General features: G+C 39.8%; 1 protein-coding gene across 1 annotated transcript; it reads right to left on the bottom strand.

The window, feature by feature from the left end:
• Nucleotides 1-344: 344 nt before the first annotated feature.
• Nucleotides 345-11,500, bottom strand: LOC149287790 (maternal DNA replication licensing factor mcm3). The gene is made up of 17 exons (XM_089492406.1): nt 11,426-11,500; nt 10,710-10,822; nt 9,913-10,121; nt 9,180-9,310; nt 8,862-9,100; nt 8,296-8,404; nt 8,067-8,220; nt 7,846-7,977; nt 7,248-7,456; nt 6,796-6,970; nt 5,172-5,295; nt 2,688-2,841; nt 2,360-2,500; nt 1,915-1,997; nt 1,752-1,846; nt 841-925; nt 345-543 (listed from the first exon to the last, which is right to left on the bottom strand). Exons 1-17 carry the CDS (start codon nt 11,498-11,500, stop codon nt 345-347), a joined length of 2,427 nt encoding a protein of 808 aa, XP_089348532.1.
• Between the last annotated feature and the right edge of the window lie 3,893 nt (nt 11,501-15,393).

Here is a 15,393-nt window from a genome sequence, read left to right as displayed (position 1 = left end):
TACCCCCCCTCTCTCTATGATAGACAGGAGATCAGGCCAACAGACTATAGTCCCCCCCATAAACAGGATCCAGTCCACAGTGATGGGAACTCATGTACACAAAGCATCAAGAAGAGGGATTTTGTGATGCAACATGGTTTGATACCCTTGGGATAAAACCAAAAAACCTTGAACAATGCTTTTCACAGTGCAGAAAGAGATGGTGGCATGCTTGACAAGACACATTGAAGAAATAAGTTAGAATTTTATTTTAAACTTTCAATACACATACAAAAGCTATTCATATTTGAGCACATTTCATCACTTGGAAAAAAAAAAATAGAATAGGGAGAGAAGATTTAATTTTAGATTAGAAACACAACATCATCTGACACCATCACTTGGTTGTCATTTTGCATGTTGTCCAATGCCTCCTTAACTTCATCAAGTTCAAATGGTTCAGGGTTCCCTTGATTGATAAGTTCAAATAGCTGACTGACTGCTACTGACTGAGAACGGGTGCTCTTAAAAGTCTTTAAAAGAGCAGCTTTAAATGCTTTCGTTCTGTTGGGATAAAGGAGAGAAAAAAAAATATAAGTACAATCAAGTCATTTTAGTCCAAAAACACACAGATCCAATGCAAAGAATGTGCATTAAATAGCGTCCAACTTCTACCTAGACGATAACAAGTACAAAAGTATTCAAGACTGTTGGAATATGTCTTGAAACTACTCCACTTACATTATAAGTGCACAGAGACAGGTTGATCATGGAGTATTTAATGGTATTCAAATTGCAGTTTGACGTTTAAATTAAAATATTACCAAATGCTCACATAACAGTTACATAAATGATCATTACCGGATTTGACTCAATGAGCTCTTCGTGGAAACATCCATTTGGCTTTCAGCTTTATTCCTTGGTGTTCTCAAACCTTGAGAAAATGCTGTATAAATACAAAGGGGTTTGGTTTTACAACACTACAATGGACGACAGTACACAACATTCACATTTAAAAATCACACTTAGGTGGATTCCCCTCTTTCACACATCATGTGGATCAAGTCCTACGCAAAACTGCAGAGGGTATGTAAGAACACCGCTTTAGGTTTGGCCACATTTTTAGAAGCATTGTTCGCTTTTTCTTGCAGCCATTTCTCGATCAAAGGATCCTCTTAAAGTCTGCGCACACATATACCGTATATTAGCACTATGATTTTCAAAGAAAGCTCTACCAGTTAAAATATAGTTTGTGTGGATAAACTAAAAGGAAATTTCAGTAGAAAGCAACGCAACACAAGTTCTTAAGTGTAAAAACACATAACTGGCCTAATAAAATCATAATTGCTGATGAATAAAATGACTTAGGCTTTCATACAATCTATGTTTGGCTCAAACACACAAGGCATTACTTTGTTCTGTCAAACAGAAGCAGACAAACTGAGTGCCAGAAACGTTTCCAGTCCAACTGACTGTTTATGCTTTACTTGGCGAAACGTACATTTTCCCCCCAGGGTAAAGTTAAGCTACTCACATCTCATGATAAAAATGCTCATGTGAACAAAATGTTCTATAAAAAGGGTATAAAAAGTACAGGACAAAGATAGCACATGATATAATTGATTGACTTGCACCTGTATATTCAACTTCCTATCAACGGTGAATAGGGAATCGCAATAACTCAAGAGCAGTGGGAATATGCGTGCTGTTCATATTGTATAGTACAGTATTTTTATGTAAATCCATAATCAAGGTGATTTCTATTAACTTACACTCATTTTGACTGCCCTCTTGCTGACTGAATGAGTATGGATCCATCGAATCATCTTGGGAACTGGCAGTTTTGCCTGCATGCCTAGAGCTTTTCCTACAAACAAGTACACAGGGCATGAAATAAATGCATGTATCAGACATGGTGTATTGAGCTCTATTTACCTTACAACTTCCTGGCTTGGAGTTTCTTGGCTTAGGTCTCCATTCACATCTTTGTCCACTTTTTTCTTGTCCTTTACCAAGATCTTAAAACAAAGCATGAAACCAATCAAGGAAGAAATGCTAAATATACATCACTATGATATAATTTCTAAATAGGGAAAGGAGTTATGCTTTTAATTTCTTGACATCATCATTATGGATGGCCAATGCTGATGAGCTTTTGCTGTAAGGTGCAGTTAAGTCAATGATGTTTATTGAAAGCCACCTCACAGGATTAACCATATATTACAAAGGGCCAGCTCAGCCCTCGCAGAGGAACTTTCCTGCAAGCGCACACATAAAGAGGGGCTTTTCATTAGTCACCACAACTCTACACCAGAATATCCATTTTTATAACCAAGCATTCTCCAGATTATGTAAGTGGGAGAAAAAAAAAAATACAAACCTTCTTAAAATATGCAAACTGGACCAACTCAAGAGCAGTTTCAGCATCTTGGATGTCAACGGTTTTGCTCATTCTGACCTTGGCATGAGCAGTGGCCAAACGTATCATGGTTTCCAGTGCCCTAGCAGTAACTGGCATTGTCTATATAAAACAGAAAACACAAATGTCAAGTAAATAAAGAAAATCAGTCCCTTGCATACTATGGTTCTGGACCAAATGCCCCCCCCCCCCCCAATAGCAAATTTTACACTTCACGAAACAGCATATGCCATGCTTCATTACAACAGAAGTTTACGACACCAATGAATATCATTTAGAGTAACCGTACCCTGGCACGATCGTTATTCATTTGATCATGACTCCGGATCTTTGCATATTCCTGAGATATGTATTCAGAAGCCTCGTGAGTGAGAACAGGTTTGATCAGCTTAGCAACATGGATGTACTTCCGAATAAACTGCATGCTTACAGTCTTTGATTTGCTTTAAAAATGAAAGGGAAAAACAAACAAACAAAAAAAATCAATAAGATGTGAAATCCTAGGTCATCCTCATATACTGTCAGATGCAGACTTAAAGTTCCAGAACACTGTCCTACAGGCAGCATTTGCAGAACTTTAGTATCTTAGCAGCCAGATAGAGTAAAGAGTCCATAATTCTGAGCAAAGACAGATGGGAAGAAACTAAAGGAACACCACAGCCATATATTTAAGGAAGCCATATTTAAAACACATGTTGCATGGACTCCAATACACCGATTTGTAGGCATTAAAGGGTATGTTGGAGTTCCAAAAGGAAACTTCGGTTTTCCCCTGCCCAACTGGCTTCTTGTGAAGCAGACTGGCTACGTCCCATGTACGAGGGAGGGCTTCCGGTGAAGCAGGCTGGCTACGTCCCATGTACAAGCTCTATCACTCCCACTGAAAATCAGCAGAAGGAGAGTTCCCATTAAAATGAATTCAATTTCAACTCCTATACATGCTACTTGAATGGCAGTCACACACATGCTTTGTGGATGGACAGGTATTTACAAAGTTCTAAAAGCCACATAAAGAGTTTTATTCACTAGCACCACAAGGTTTGGCAAGTAAAGTGATGACCTGAGCCATAAGGGAAAGTTTCTCCTCTGAATACCGTTGGCTTCTTTTGAATTCAGCTGCTCATTGAATTATCCAGGGTCAAAACTACCATTGAAGGAGACACCTGGCAGGGCTGGCTCTTCATAATTAAGTTAGAGAGCTGAAATGTAACCGGTAACTTATATTTTAGAGAACAAGCCTCACACTAAACATGTAGTGGAACCCCATATTGAAGGCTACAATGCCTTAACTTGTGAGCCTATTCAAGTCCTCTGTATTAACCCCTTCAATCCCAGGGGTTTTTGGTACCTCAAAGCCCAGAGCAATTTTGCCATTTTTGGGGTATGTCGGTTTAGCGATGATTCTCTTTTCCTGTGAATAATGTACCCATGTAAACTATATATTGTTTTTTCAAGAAGAGATAGAGCTTTTGTTTGATACCATAGTTGGATGATTAGCTGAAAATTTAGAATGGGAAATTTAGTAAAAACTAGCAAAGATTAGAAAAATAAACTAATTTTTTTTTACATTTTCCCTCTGAATCCTCACAAAATTAGGTAAATCCCCTCCAAGTTTATCAATTCAGGTGTCCTGATTTCCGAAATACCTAATTTATATAGATTTTCCAGACTTTCCCAGCACCAGGGAGCATACTATTAGATGTACAATTTTGTATAATTTTTATGCCTATGGCTTAAACAGGTTTGGGGGTTGTGAACGGGGGCAGGAGGGTTATACTGGCTAGATGTTATGCTAGGGCAATGGGATGTAAGGTTTTTTTTAAGAATTTTTTGGTATTTTACATTTTTTTTTTTTTTTTTTACACAGTAATGGTTAGAGGTCCTCCTAGGGACCTCCTGAACATACCAGTGATGTCACAGTGACATCACAGCTCATATTATAATTTTTTTTAGTATTATATTATTATTTTAATGATTTATTTAATATTATTTTTAAATGACCAACCGTTTTTTTTTTCCAGCTTTTCTGTTACAGGCCGGGAGGGGGAGTGAGAGAGATGGTTTCTCACTCCCCTCCCCGCGATCCCCCTGCACCGATCACACTGTGATCTCTATGCAGGTCCTCACAGACCTGCATAGAGATCGCAGCGTCTCTGTGCCTCATCGGATGTCCTCCGATGACCTTCCAGGTTACGTCAGCAGTGACGTAACCCGGAAGGGAATGCCCGATCGCGCGTTTGCAACTGCGCGATCGGGCAGTTTACCGGTAACAGCTTACCGTCTTTCATGCCGGAAGCTGTTATAGGCGATCGGACAGCAGAAAGCCGGCAAAGACGGCTTCTGCTGTCAGTGGGGAGTCCAGGCTGTCAAACGACAGCCTGGTCTCCCGTGCAGCGGCAGGGATGTGTCCCTGACGCTGCACGAAGGGCTGGACATACCGGGACGTCCATAGGGGTTTCTTTGTGGGCGTTTTTTGGACGTCCCGGTACGTCTATAGGGGATTGAAGGGGTTAATATGTGAAAACAGTCCAGCAATGTCTGCCATTCCATTGATTTGAGCAATAGCCCTAGTTTAAAAATTAAAAACGTATTTGCCAGTAAGTCAGCATTTTCAATTGTTCCAATTCTTTTATTTTAGATAAGAATGTGGGGTAAGTGCCTTTAAGATTCACAAAATTACAGCTGCTTCTGGACAATAACACTGAATATAATTACATGGAAATATGGAAAAGAAGCATGTTCAGTTTTCAAGAAACACATCAAATGCACAAACCCTTTGCGTGGCCCGTGGAGAAGATTGTCATGTTTCTCATACACCTGCAGCTCTTGGTCTGCTGCATCTGCAGCATTCGGATCATTCGTAGCAAAAACCTCCACACTGCAGCCCAGGGGCATTGCTGGAACGGGGACAAAACACACAAAAAAAACCTGAAAAATATTTTAGGACAAACCTGGCTAAGGAATAATTCTTTAACACTGTCTTTTTAATATAATTCATTAATAAATACTAATTTTATGTAATTAAGACATGCCTAGTGAGGGTTTATTAGGAAAGACTGCACAGGGATGGCGCAAAAATAACTTCATAGGATCTTCTAGCCTGCTGATCATACCTAGTTTACCTACAAGAACAGCATTAACCATATCCAATATATTTTTGAGCAAGAAACTGCATTAAACCAATGACATTAATATGTTTAGATAATGTCACTGTGTATTTTGACATCTTCCATAAAAGCTACCTTTAAAAGAAAAGGACATTATAGTGTCCAATACAGCCACACTAATGAATACATATAAAACATACTTTGTAAATAACATTTTTATTCGGATTCTTAGACAAAAGAATGAAAATACATACATCTAGTGTCCGCAGTCGAAAAAGGAAAATGATCTCATGAAATGCTGCGGAATATGTACAGAGGAATCCATAATAAGATACAATGATATAGAAAGAAACAAGCAAAGATACAATGGATCCATATCAACAAATAAAGGTGAGTGAGCCAGCAGGCTGGTGCGTTATGTTGTCATGAAATCAGTACAGAGTGAAAAATGATGAATCCAAATTAAATCTTTTTTTAGTTTTTCTAAACAGAAAAAAAACAAAAAAACAAACAAACCGCAGACTAGATGCCCAAAGGGGCTAACAAAATAATAAAAAAACAAAACTAAAATAACATTGGAAATACAGAATGACTCATGTGAAGGCCACTCATGTGTTAAAACTCATGGCAAAATAAAGAAACCAAGTGAGGTGTAGAATCGTCATATTACAATGCAGTGCGAGGAACCACTCAAATAACACGGCGAGATTTGGTCAAGAAACAATGCATGGCATAGTGGGAGACGGCGTGGGAGGAAAGTATGTCAAATACGAGAGCGCGGTCAACCCCTACAGCAGGACCACTCACGACGAGTGTAGGAGCCATTGAACATGCTGATGTAAGTAAAAAGAGGAAATACAAAGGTATTACAAAACATAAAAAGGTATTACAAAACATAAAAAAGTTGGGCGGGACTGTAAGCAATAAACACAGTAATGGACATAATGTAAATAAATGCGTGAACATACTTTGTACGGACTTCAGCATGCATTATTAAGTCTGGTGGTGGAGGGGCGAGTACCTTGATGAGAAGCTGTAGCACAGCAGTTCCCCAGTTCTCAGAAAATATTAAATGCTTGAAGCAGGCAATTATGGGCTTGAAAGCATGCTATTTATATGAATTGGGAATGTTTGTGTGCATGCATGCAGGGAAGTGATCTTCTGCACGCTAAGGAGTTAGGGAGGGGGGGCAGTGCAGAATACGCCAAGCATTTGCACGGGGAAGAACTATAATTTAAAAGGAGACACAGCTATTAAATACATTAAAAAAGGAAGTCAGGAAAACCCTACCATATCCGTCTTGTTCCCCAGGAGTGCGATATCTATGCATTCTCAGAACATGGTCTGCTATCTGGCGGTCGTTGTCTGCATCCATTTGGTCCAAGACAATAAACAGCAAATCAAATCTTGAAAGCAGAGAGTCTTGTAAACCAATGTTTTCCATTGGTGTTCTATACTGATCATACTGTCGGATTAAGGAGATTACTATTAAACAGCACATCGTGCACAAAAAAAAAAAAAAAAAAAAAAAAGGGGGAAGTAAAGTATTGTTTATCTTGGGCATCAGTGAGGCAACACCTGTACAGCTCTTACATACTCCTTTAGTGTGCAGATGTTTTGAGTTTAGATCTCCCCCTCAAGCTAAAGGGGAGTAGATCATTACTCTTGACCCTTATGTAATACCAATAGATATTTATATGCACACTATAAATAATGAAAAAAATAAATTAAAAAAACATTACCCTTCCATAAACAGGATTAGCAGCAGCCAGGACACTGCAGCGAGCATTTAGTCGAGCGTGGATTCCGGCTTTTGCTATGGTTACACGGCCCTGCTCCATGACTTCATGGATAGCAGTCCTGTCCATATCTGACATTTTGTCAAACTCATCAATACAAACGATACCCCTGTCAGCAAGCACCATGGCCCCAGCTTCTAGTCGTCTCTCCCCTGGAAACCATAAAAGAGGAACAAATTCTTATTTATGCACAAAGCCAAATGGCCCAAATTTACTGACAAGTCAATAAAAGTAATAAGAGGAAAAGGTAAAAAAAAAATAAAAAAAAATGATAATTAACCGATGCATAATATGGCTGCAGGAATACAAAGGGACTGTACTAAAAATCTTACAGGTATATTTGCCAACACTAAATTTACAGGCGCTTGGTCCAGTAGAACCTCCTAAAAACTCCCAGGTTGGTAAAGAGACCTCTTAGTGCTTGGTTTGTACAAAGATTCTACAGTGTCTTATAATGAGGATTACAGACAGACAGTCACAATACATAACAGATAAGAAAGCTGCTATAAACAGGGGGAAGAGCTTTTTATAGTGGACTAACCAGTTTCTTGATCAGTTGTAACAGCTGCTGTTAAACCCACTCCAGAGGATCCCCTACCAGTGGTAGGTATTGCCCGTGGAGCCGTGTACAATACATATCTCAGCAGCTGAGACTTTGCTACGGAAGGATCTCCTAGAAAAGAAAAAAAAAAAAAAAAAAAAAGTATCTTTAAAATAAAAGTACTGTAACAACTGAGAATCTCTGTTATTCAGTTATCGTACCTATCAACAGTACATTAATGTCTCCCCTGATGCGAGTTCCATTGTCCAGAACCTTCTCATTGCCGCCAAGCAGCATGCACAAGATAGCTTTCTTTATATATTCATGGCCATGAATACTGGGTGCCAGCGATTTGCTTAAATGCTCAAATATGTCCTAAAATAAATAGTAAAGCTTGAAATTGCATGCTGTTTTGATGGAGGAAACAAATGCAGGTAACACACATCTTACTTTAGAATGAGCTTTGCAAAATTTCTTGATTTTTGCTACATCGTCAGCTGAAAAGGTTGGAGCAATTTCTTTGCTCATCAGTTTTACGTTGTTGGCCAGTAAAATGGTCCTGTAAAAGAAAAAAAAAAAAAAAAGAAAGTGTTGAATGTTCAGTTATATTGTATCATTTTAAGTCAGCTTTATAAATGACGTTTACAACTGTAGCACTTGTTTTCCCTGCTGCATTTATCAAATTAGATAATATTCTTTGATGGTCATTGTCAAGAAACCAGTTAGAGAAGCCCACTTCTTTCCATTATTGGAAATCTTAATTTCCAATAAAAGATGGTTTAGGCTAGTTGGTGGAAACTAGAACCAAGTTTTTAGTTTACAGAGCTTATGGGTGATTTATTGGTATCAGCATAAAACGCCTATGAGAGAGAAAGAGTCAAGAGTTACACTGCCAGAGTGCTTACATAATAGGAAAAGGAGGCCATGATAACGCAGACATTGAAGATGGAAGCATGGCTTTGGTGCACGATAATCAACACTACAAGATATAGAAGAAAGCGATCAAAGCTTCACACCTGAACGTGCCCGAGGTGAATCCTCCTTGCTTGGAAGGAAGGCAGCGATATATGCCTACGATTTGGACCCTGTCACCAGGCTTACATTTATCTACCAAGTCATCATCTGCAATGATATCAACAGAACGGGGCAGCTGTCCAGCAGGAGCCTTCTCTGGCATTTCTTGGATGCTCACAGTTTGATGATCTCTATAAACGCTTAGTCCATATTCTGTTTCAAGTGGATTGTTCTCCTCATCCTGCACCAATTCACAAACACAAGCTGAAATAAGATCGTGCCACGTATCATCGGTCAACAAGACTTTCCCAACGGCTTACCTTTGTTGGGTAGATGGCGCTTGATGGAAATGCTTCCAGTGTTGTAAGATCAGTATATTTTCTTTCAAGGGTCTTTTTTGTTGCTGGACAATAATGCACACTACGCATCACTTTAGGTCTCACCAGTGAACCTACCAAGGGTATACAATTAAGATATTTACCATGTAACAAATAAAATATAGGCTTATATAGTAATTTCCTAAACTATAAACACGCTGTATCCTAAGTACTATAAAGGTGACAGGTGCATATGTGACAAAGAAAAGTCATTCATAGACACAAAAAAAAAAAAAAAAAAAATGCAGTTTGTGTCATGCTTCTAGTTGAAATATATTCCTTAAATAGTTTCTTCTGCAGAGAAGACTATATATTCCTGCATTCATTTACTACGCCATTCCAACCCAGACTGGCATACAGAAGAAATAGCAGATTGGCATATGTTCCTAAACTCTGTGGCTCATTACAGATTGTAAACTTGCGAGCCTGGCTCTCTTCACCTAATGTATCGGTTGGTCTTAGTCTGTCAATTCTCGTCTTGCCATACCCCTGGAATATATGTATTGTTTTAAGCGCTGCGTAAGTTGTTGACACTATATAAATAAAAGACGATAATAATTCCTCTTCTAATCACTAAACTTGTAGCCTTTTTCTGGTCCCAGGCCATCACTGGAACCTCTTAAAAGCCCACTGTAGTCTTATACTCTACGAGAGACAAAGGAAAAGCAATAGTTACATTTTGTTACAATGCCTTCTACGCAGACCAAGTTGCCCAAGAATCCAGCAATAAGTGTACGAGGAGACACGTGTTTGGCCCCAAAGCTTCCTTCAAAACCGATGTTGAACTCCTCAAACTGTTTGGCATACGTTGCATCAATTGAGGCTACCAGGTCCTTTAGGGCTCTGTGAAAAGCAATGGCCTCTCCAAAAGCATTCTGCAGCAATCTGAAATTTAAAGTAAAGAGCATTTTGGTAACATATGAATATAAACTTTGTATCCCACTTTACTATTTTCTGCTGTGTACACTATGTAATACAAAGAACTACCTTCTTTGGTAGGTTATGGAGAGAAATACTAGGTAGAAAGGGCCAAATGTGGACCAATAAAAGTATGTGGGGTTAGATGGTACAAATGCCATAGCAGCTTTTACTACCTACAACTGAAATACTGCTGATACGTAACCAAGAGGAACACTGAAAAAGATACAACTAATATTCTGGGACAAAATCAGCACTGTTGTTAAATAAAGTGCTAGACACCCAAGGACTCCATTTTCAGTCTACACAATAACATCCAGTATTCAGATCTATTCTCTAATGCTATTCCTGCCACTTCTCATCACGGTTCTTCCCGGTTGATAGGACGACGGGACCAGTAGCAGTCCAGGCTAGCTCTGTATACTGCTGATGGATTTGATGTGGATTTCTAGGCATAGTTTCCCTACTTTCACACACACACACACACACAACGTTCCAGCAACTTCCACACACAAAAAGAAGTACATTTTAAAGGCACTGGGTAATAGAACTCACATGGCAGCTCTTTTCTCATTCTTCCTCCTCAGGTCATTCAAATTGACAATCAAGCGGTGTTCACTGGCACTGATCATATCCCTCACTTTCCCATGGTAGACACCTTGGTCTTGCTGCAAGAAGGCGGTGTTATTACAATAAGGATAGCAGGGCTTCAGTAAAGAGGAGTTTTACAGCTTTTTGGTTACTGTGGACTTTTAAGCATATGATCGAGCCCACAACACAAGAGGTTCAGGGCAGCCCATAAAGCATACATTAATCAACACAATGTCTACATAAATCTCATGTTAAGCATTTTTCAGGGCAATCGCTTGACTAGTAGTGAACAGAAATTTAACACACAGCTTAATGAATAAATCCCCAAGCATCCCATTGCAAACACAAGGATTATGGATCTAATGAGTTGGATTCCTGGAGCATAGATTTAATCACTAAAGGGAAAGTTATTTCAGCTCTTTGACTTCACTATACTTTATGAAGGTCCAACCCCAAGGTCAGGGAAATTTCCTCAGCCTTCTCACTCATTAAATTAGACATGGCACAGGGCCAGCTCGGCAGTTGCAGCAGGAGAAACATCTCTCATAACGAAAAGTAATGTAGGGAAGTGGAAACCACATTTGTAAATAAACCCCATGCTGAGTGGAGGAGTCCCAGCTAAACGGCTCAACTGGTATAAATGCTCTAGTTACTAGCTGCCATGGAGGATATTCACGCACATCATCATCGAGGAAATCCAGGTATTCCCTCTGAGCCTCTCGCAGCTCGAGGTCTTCAAACGCCGCATCTGCCATAATGTGAACACTGGTCTGCTGACACCGGGACCCTGGTTTTATACACACGTGATCACTTGGCCCCACCCCCTACGTGCGCCAAAGTTGCAATCATTGCAGAAAGGCGCTCTGGGATAGGCGCGCAGACTTAGACCGGAAGTCAGTTATTTACCTCACAAAACCAGCTGCCAGGCAACGAGATGCTGTCGTATTGGCGCTTGCCCTTGCGGTTCCCCAGGCAGATGACAACTGTAATTCAAGAGTACTGGGTGGTATTTGAACAGCCGAAGCAACGGTAAGTAATTGCGTCTGCGACCCAGGAGAGTGAAAGAATGGCTGCATTTTGAAGAATAGACGTCGTGTTGTGCTTTTTAGTGTAGACGGTCCGGGAGGTCGCCACAGGCTTGAGGATGGCTTTCTATATACACACACCAGCCCAGAGGGCCGCAAAACATTATAAGGGAAATATATCTTTTACGATGGGACTTGTGCTTTGAGTGTTGCATGTAGTTGTAGTGCATGGGTGTCTGTTTAGCAAAAATATCTACATGAGGAAACACTGTAATAAGACAACATAGTGTTACATGTTTAATAACATGCACTTATCAAGTGTTAACCCCTTGACTACAATTGGCATGCCAGGCACATCACTGAAATGCATGCAAGTGATGGCTGTTTGGGAGGTAAAAGGCCACATTTGAGAGGCATGCAATTTTAACCCCTTCAATCCCAGGGGTTTTTGGTACCTCAAAACCCAGAGCAATTTTTCCCATTTTTGCGCTATGTCAGTTCAGCGATTTTTCATTTTTCCTGTGAATATTGTACACATGTAAACTATATATTGTTTTTTCAAGGAGAGATAGAGCTTTCTTTTGATACCATAGTTGGAGGATTAGCTGAAAATTTAGAATTAGAAATTTAGTAAAAACTAGCAAAAAATAGAAAAAAAATCACCTACTTTTTTTAAAATTTTCCCTCTGAATCCTCACAAAATTAGGTAAAGTGACAGAAAATTCCATCCAAATTTATCAATTCAGGTGTCCTGATTTCCGAAATACCTGTTAACAATCATAATATATAATTTTTTTGTAAAATTTTGGTGTGTAACTTACTTTTATTAAAAGTGTGTGGGGGGTAACTTTCAGTTTCGGCTAAGTGAACCCTGAATTTTCGGTTTTTATCCAGAATTTTCATTTTAGTGCATCCTAAAATAAATAGAACTATTTTATTTTTACTTATCCAGAATCCTGAATTTGTAGGCCCAGAAATCCCAGAAATCAATGAGAGGAAAAGTAAAGGTTTTGTGTCATTTACTTTATTTTAATTTGCATATTTTATTAAAGGCCATATTTTCTCTCAGTGAAAAATGAGTGCGGCCCGCGCATGTATACAATTCTGATGAAGTGGCCCACTGCAGAAAAAACTTGGACACCCCTGCTATAAGGTGTACATTACTTTATACAAAGCCGTTAAATTTTTACATTAGGTATGATGGGACTGCAACTCTAATTTTAAACAAATAAAACAAAAACACCCACAAAGGTATATATTTCTGTAAAGCAGACAATCCAGGCTATCCTATCAGGGGTATTTGGGCATTCTACATGCAGGTATTTGGCCACCAATCACTGTCAAAGGTGGCCACAGAAATTAGTTCCTGCACTTTTTCACCAACGCGCTTTAGTATTTTGTAGTATTCTTAGGATTTTTTGTACAGGGTATGTGTTATGGCAGAGAAATCAATCCCAAATTATTCACCCGCCTCTCCTGATTACGGAAATACCCCACATGCCTAGTTTTTTGTGGTTTTCGGGACATTACAGGGCACAAACGGGACCATGCGCGTTATAGATTCCAAACGTGAAATTTTCACATTTTGCTTTAGTAGACCTATGTTTCATTTGGGCCTGTTTAGCACCCCCCCTAATTATAAATACCCCCATAAAAGTATATATTTTTGTAAAGCAGACAACCCAGAGTATCTCATCAAGAGCATTTGGACATTTTGCATGCAGCCATTTGGCCATCAATCACTGCCAAAATCAGCCGTAGCAATAATTTCATGCGCTTTTTCGCCAACACATCTGTGTTGCTTAGGATATTTTGCACATGGTATATGTTATGGCAGAGGAATCCAGCCTAAAGTGTTCAGCCGCCTCTCCTGATTACGGAAATACCCCACATGCAGTGTTCCCTCTAAGCTGTGCGCTTGTGCGCGCGCACATAACTTTTTGAGGGAGCGCACACGTCCTAACATTGTGCGCACAGTACCTAACGGGGAGCTGGGGGGGGGGCGGGTAGTCCGTCCAGGGTGACGCTGGCACTCCTCCAGAGACGGACAGTAATGTCCGCCGCTGGAGGAGCAAGCTCGGTTGGGGAGATCAAAAATCTCACTCCAACCGGCTTAAAATCAATCAAGGGAGCGGGAGGTCTGTTAATGCAGACCTCCGATCCTGCTCCCTTGCGATGCGCGCAGCAACTGATGCTGTGCGTCGGGATTTGATGTCAGATCAAATTTTGATGCGCACAGCACTGAAGCCACGCCCACCATCTTCACTGCACTGGAAGGACAGGACACAGAAGAAGAAGAGGCAAGAGGAAGAACGAAGAGGAGGAGGAGGAGGAGGAGGAAAAGTAACAGAGGAAAGGTAGGAAAACATTAAGTGAGATTAGTAAGTGTGTGAGAGTGATGAGTATTATGCTGTAGTTTATGCTGAATGTCTGTGAATGAGTGTGTGTGTGATAGCATGGATGTGTAAGTGGGGGGGGGATAGCATGGCATAGGGAGGCTGTAATCACATTAATATGATGCCCAGGTTCCAGCATGTACTGGCTGCCTGGGCATGATAGGAGTGTGATTGCTGTTAGCAATTATGTATGTGTATGTATATATATATATATATATATTTATATATATATATATATATATATATATATAATATTGTTGTGGGGGGTCATTTGAATGCTGAATTTTCGGTCCAGAATTTTCCTTTCGGTGCACCCTATTAGGCCAGACACTGAAGCGGTAGGCCTACACCACATCAATGTTTGGCTTAGTATATAGTGATAGGGGTTATGCTACATTATTGGCAATGTCTGGCTCAATGTATAGTGATAGGTGTTGTGCTGTGCCTCAGTATATAGTGATAGGTGTTATGCTGTACCACCGTCAGTGCGTGCCTCAGTATATAATGATAGCAGTTATGTTGCAACACTGTCGATGTCTGCCTCAGTATATAGTGATAGGTGTTATGCTGTACCCCTGTCAATGTGTGCCTCAGTATATAATGATAGCAGTTATGTTGCAACACTGTCGATGTCTGCCTCAGTATATAGTGATATGTGTTATGCTGTACCCCTGTCAATGGTTGTATAACGACAGAATCTATGCAGTTTTTCCCAATAAAAAAAAAAAAATACACACACACACACACACACATATTTATATTGATCCTTTATGCAGCCCGGAGCCCCCGCTCGTGATTCACTCATAATTAACGTTTGCAGTGAGAATTTCACCTTTAAAATAGACCATGGAGTCAAAAAGGTTGGAAATATATAGATCCCCCCCTTGCAATGTGATTTTTTTTTTATTTTTTTTTATTTTTTTTTTTCTTCAGCTCCACCAACTTCGCTTTATATGGACTGTAGAAGCATATTGTGTGCACACAATTTTGGCTCTGGGAAAAATTTTGCACAACAGAAATTTTCTGCGCACACCACCCAAGAAAAATTAGAGGGAACATTGCCCACATGCCTAGTTTTTTGTGGTTTTCTGGACATTACAGTTTTTGGGGTTTTTTTTTGAAGATCGTGGGGAGGAAAGGGTTAATTTATGGTACCACAGGTATTTGGGTGGTTATGTATCTGGGGGCAGAGGGGTATATAGGGGGTATAAGGCTTATCAGGAAGGT

Source organism: Sceloporus occidentalis, unplaced genomic scaffold, assembly GCF_023333645.1.
Source record: "Sceloporus occidentalis isolate IW3139 unplaced genomic scaffold, rSceOcc1.0.p SCAF_56, whole genome shotgun sequence".
Lineage (NCBI taxonomy): Eukaryota > Metazoa > Chordata > Lepidosauria > Squamata > Phrynosomatidae > Sceloporus > Sceloporus occidentalis.
Note: the sequence above shows the minus strand (reverse complement) of the source record. Positions and strands in the feature narration are given on the sequence as shown.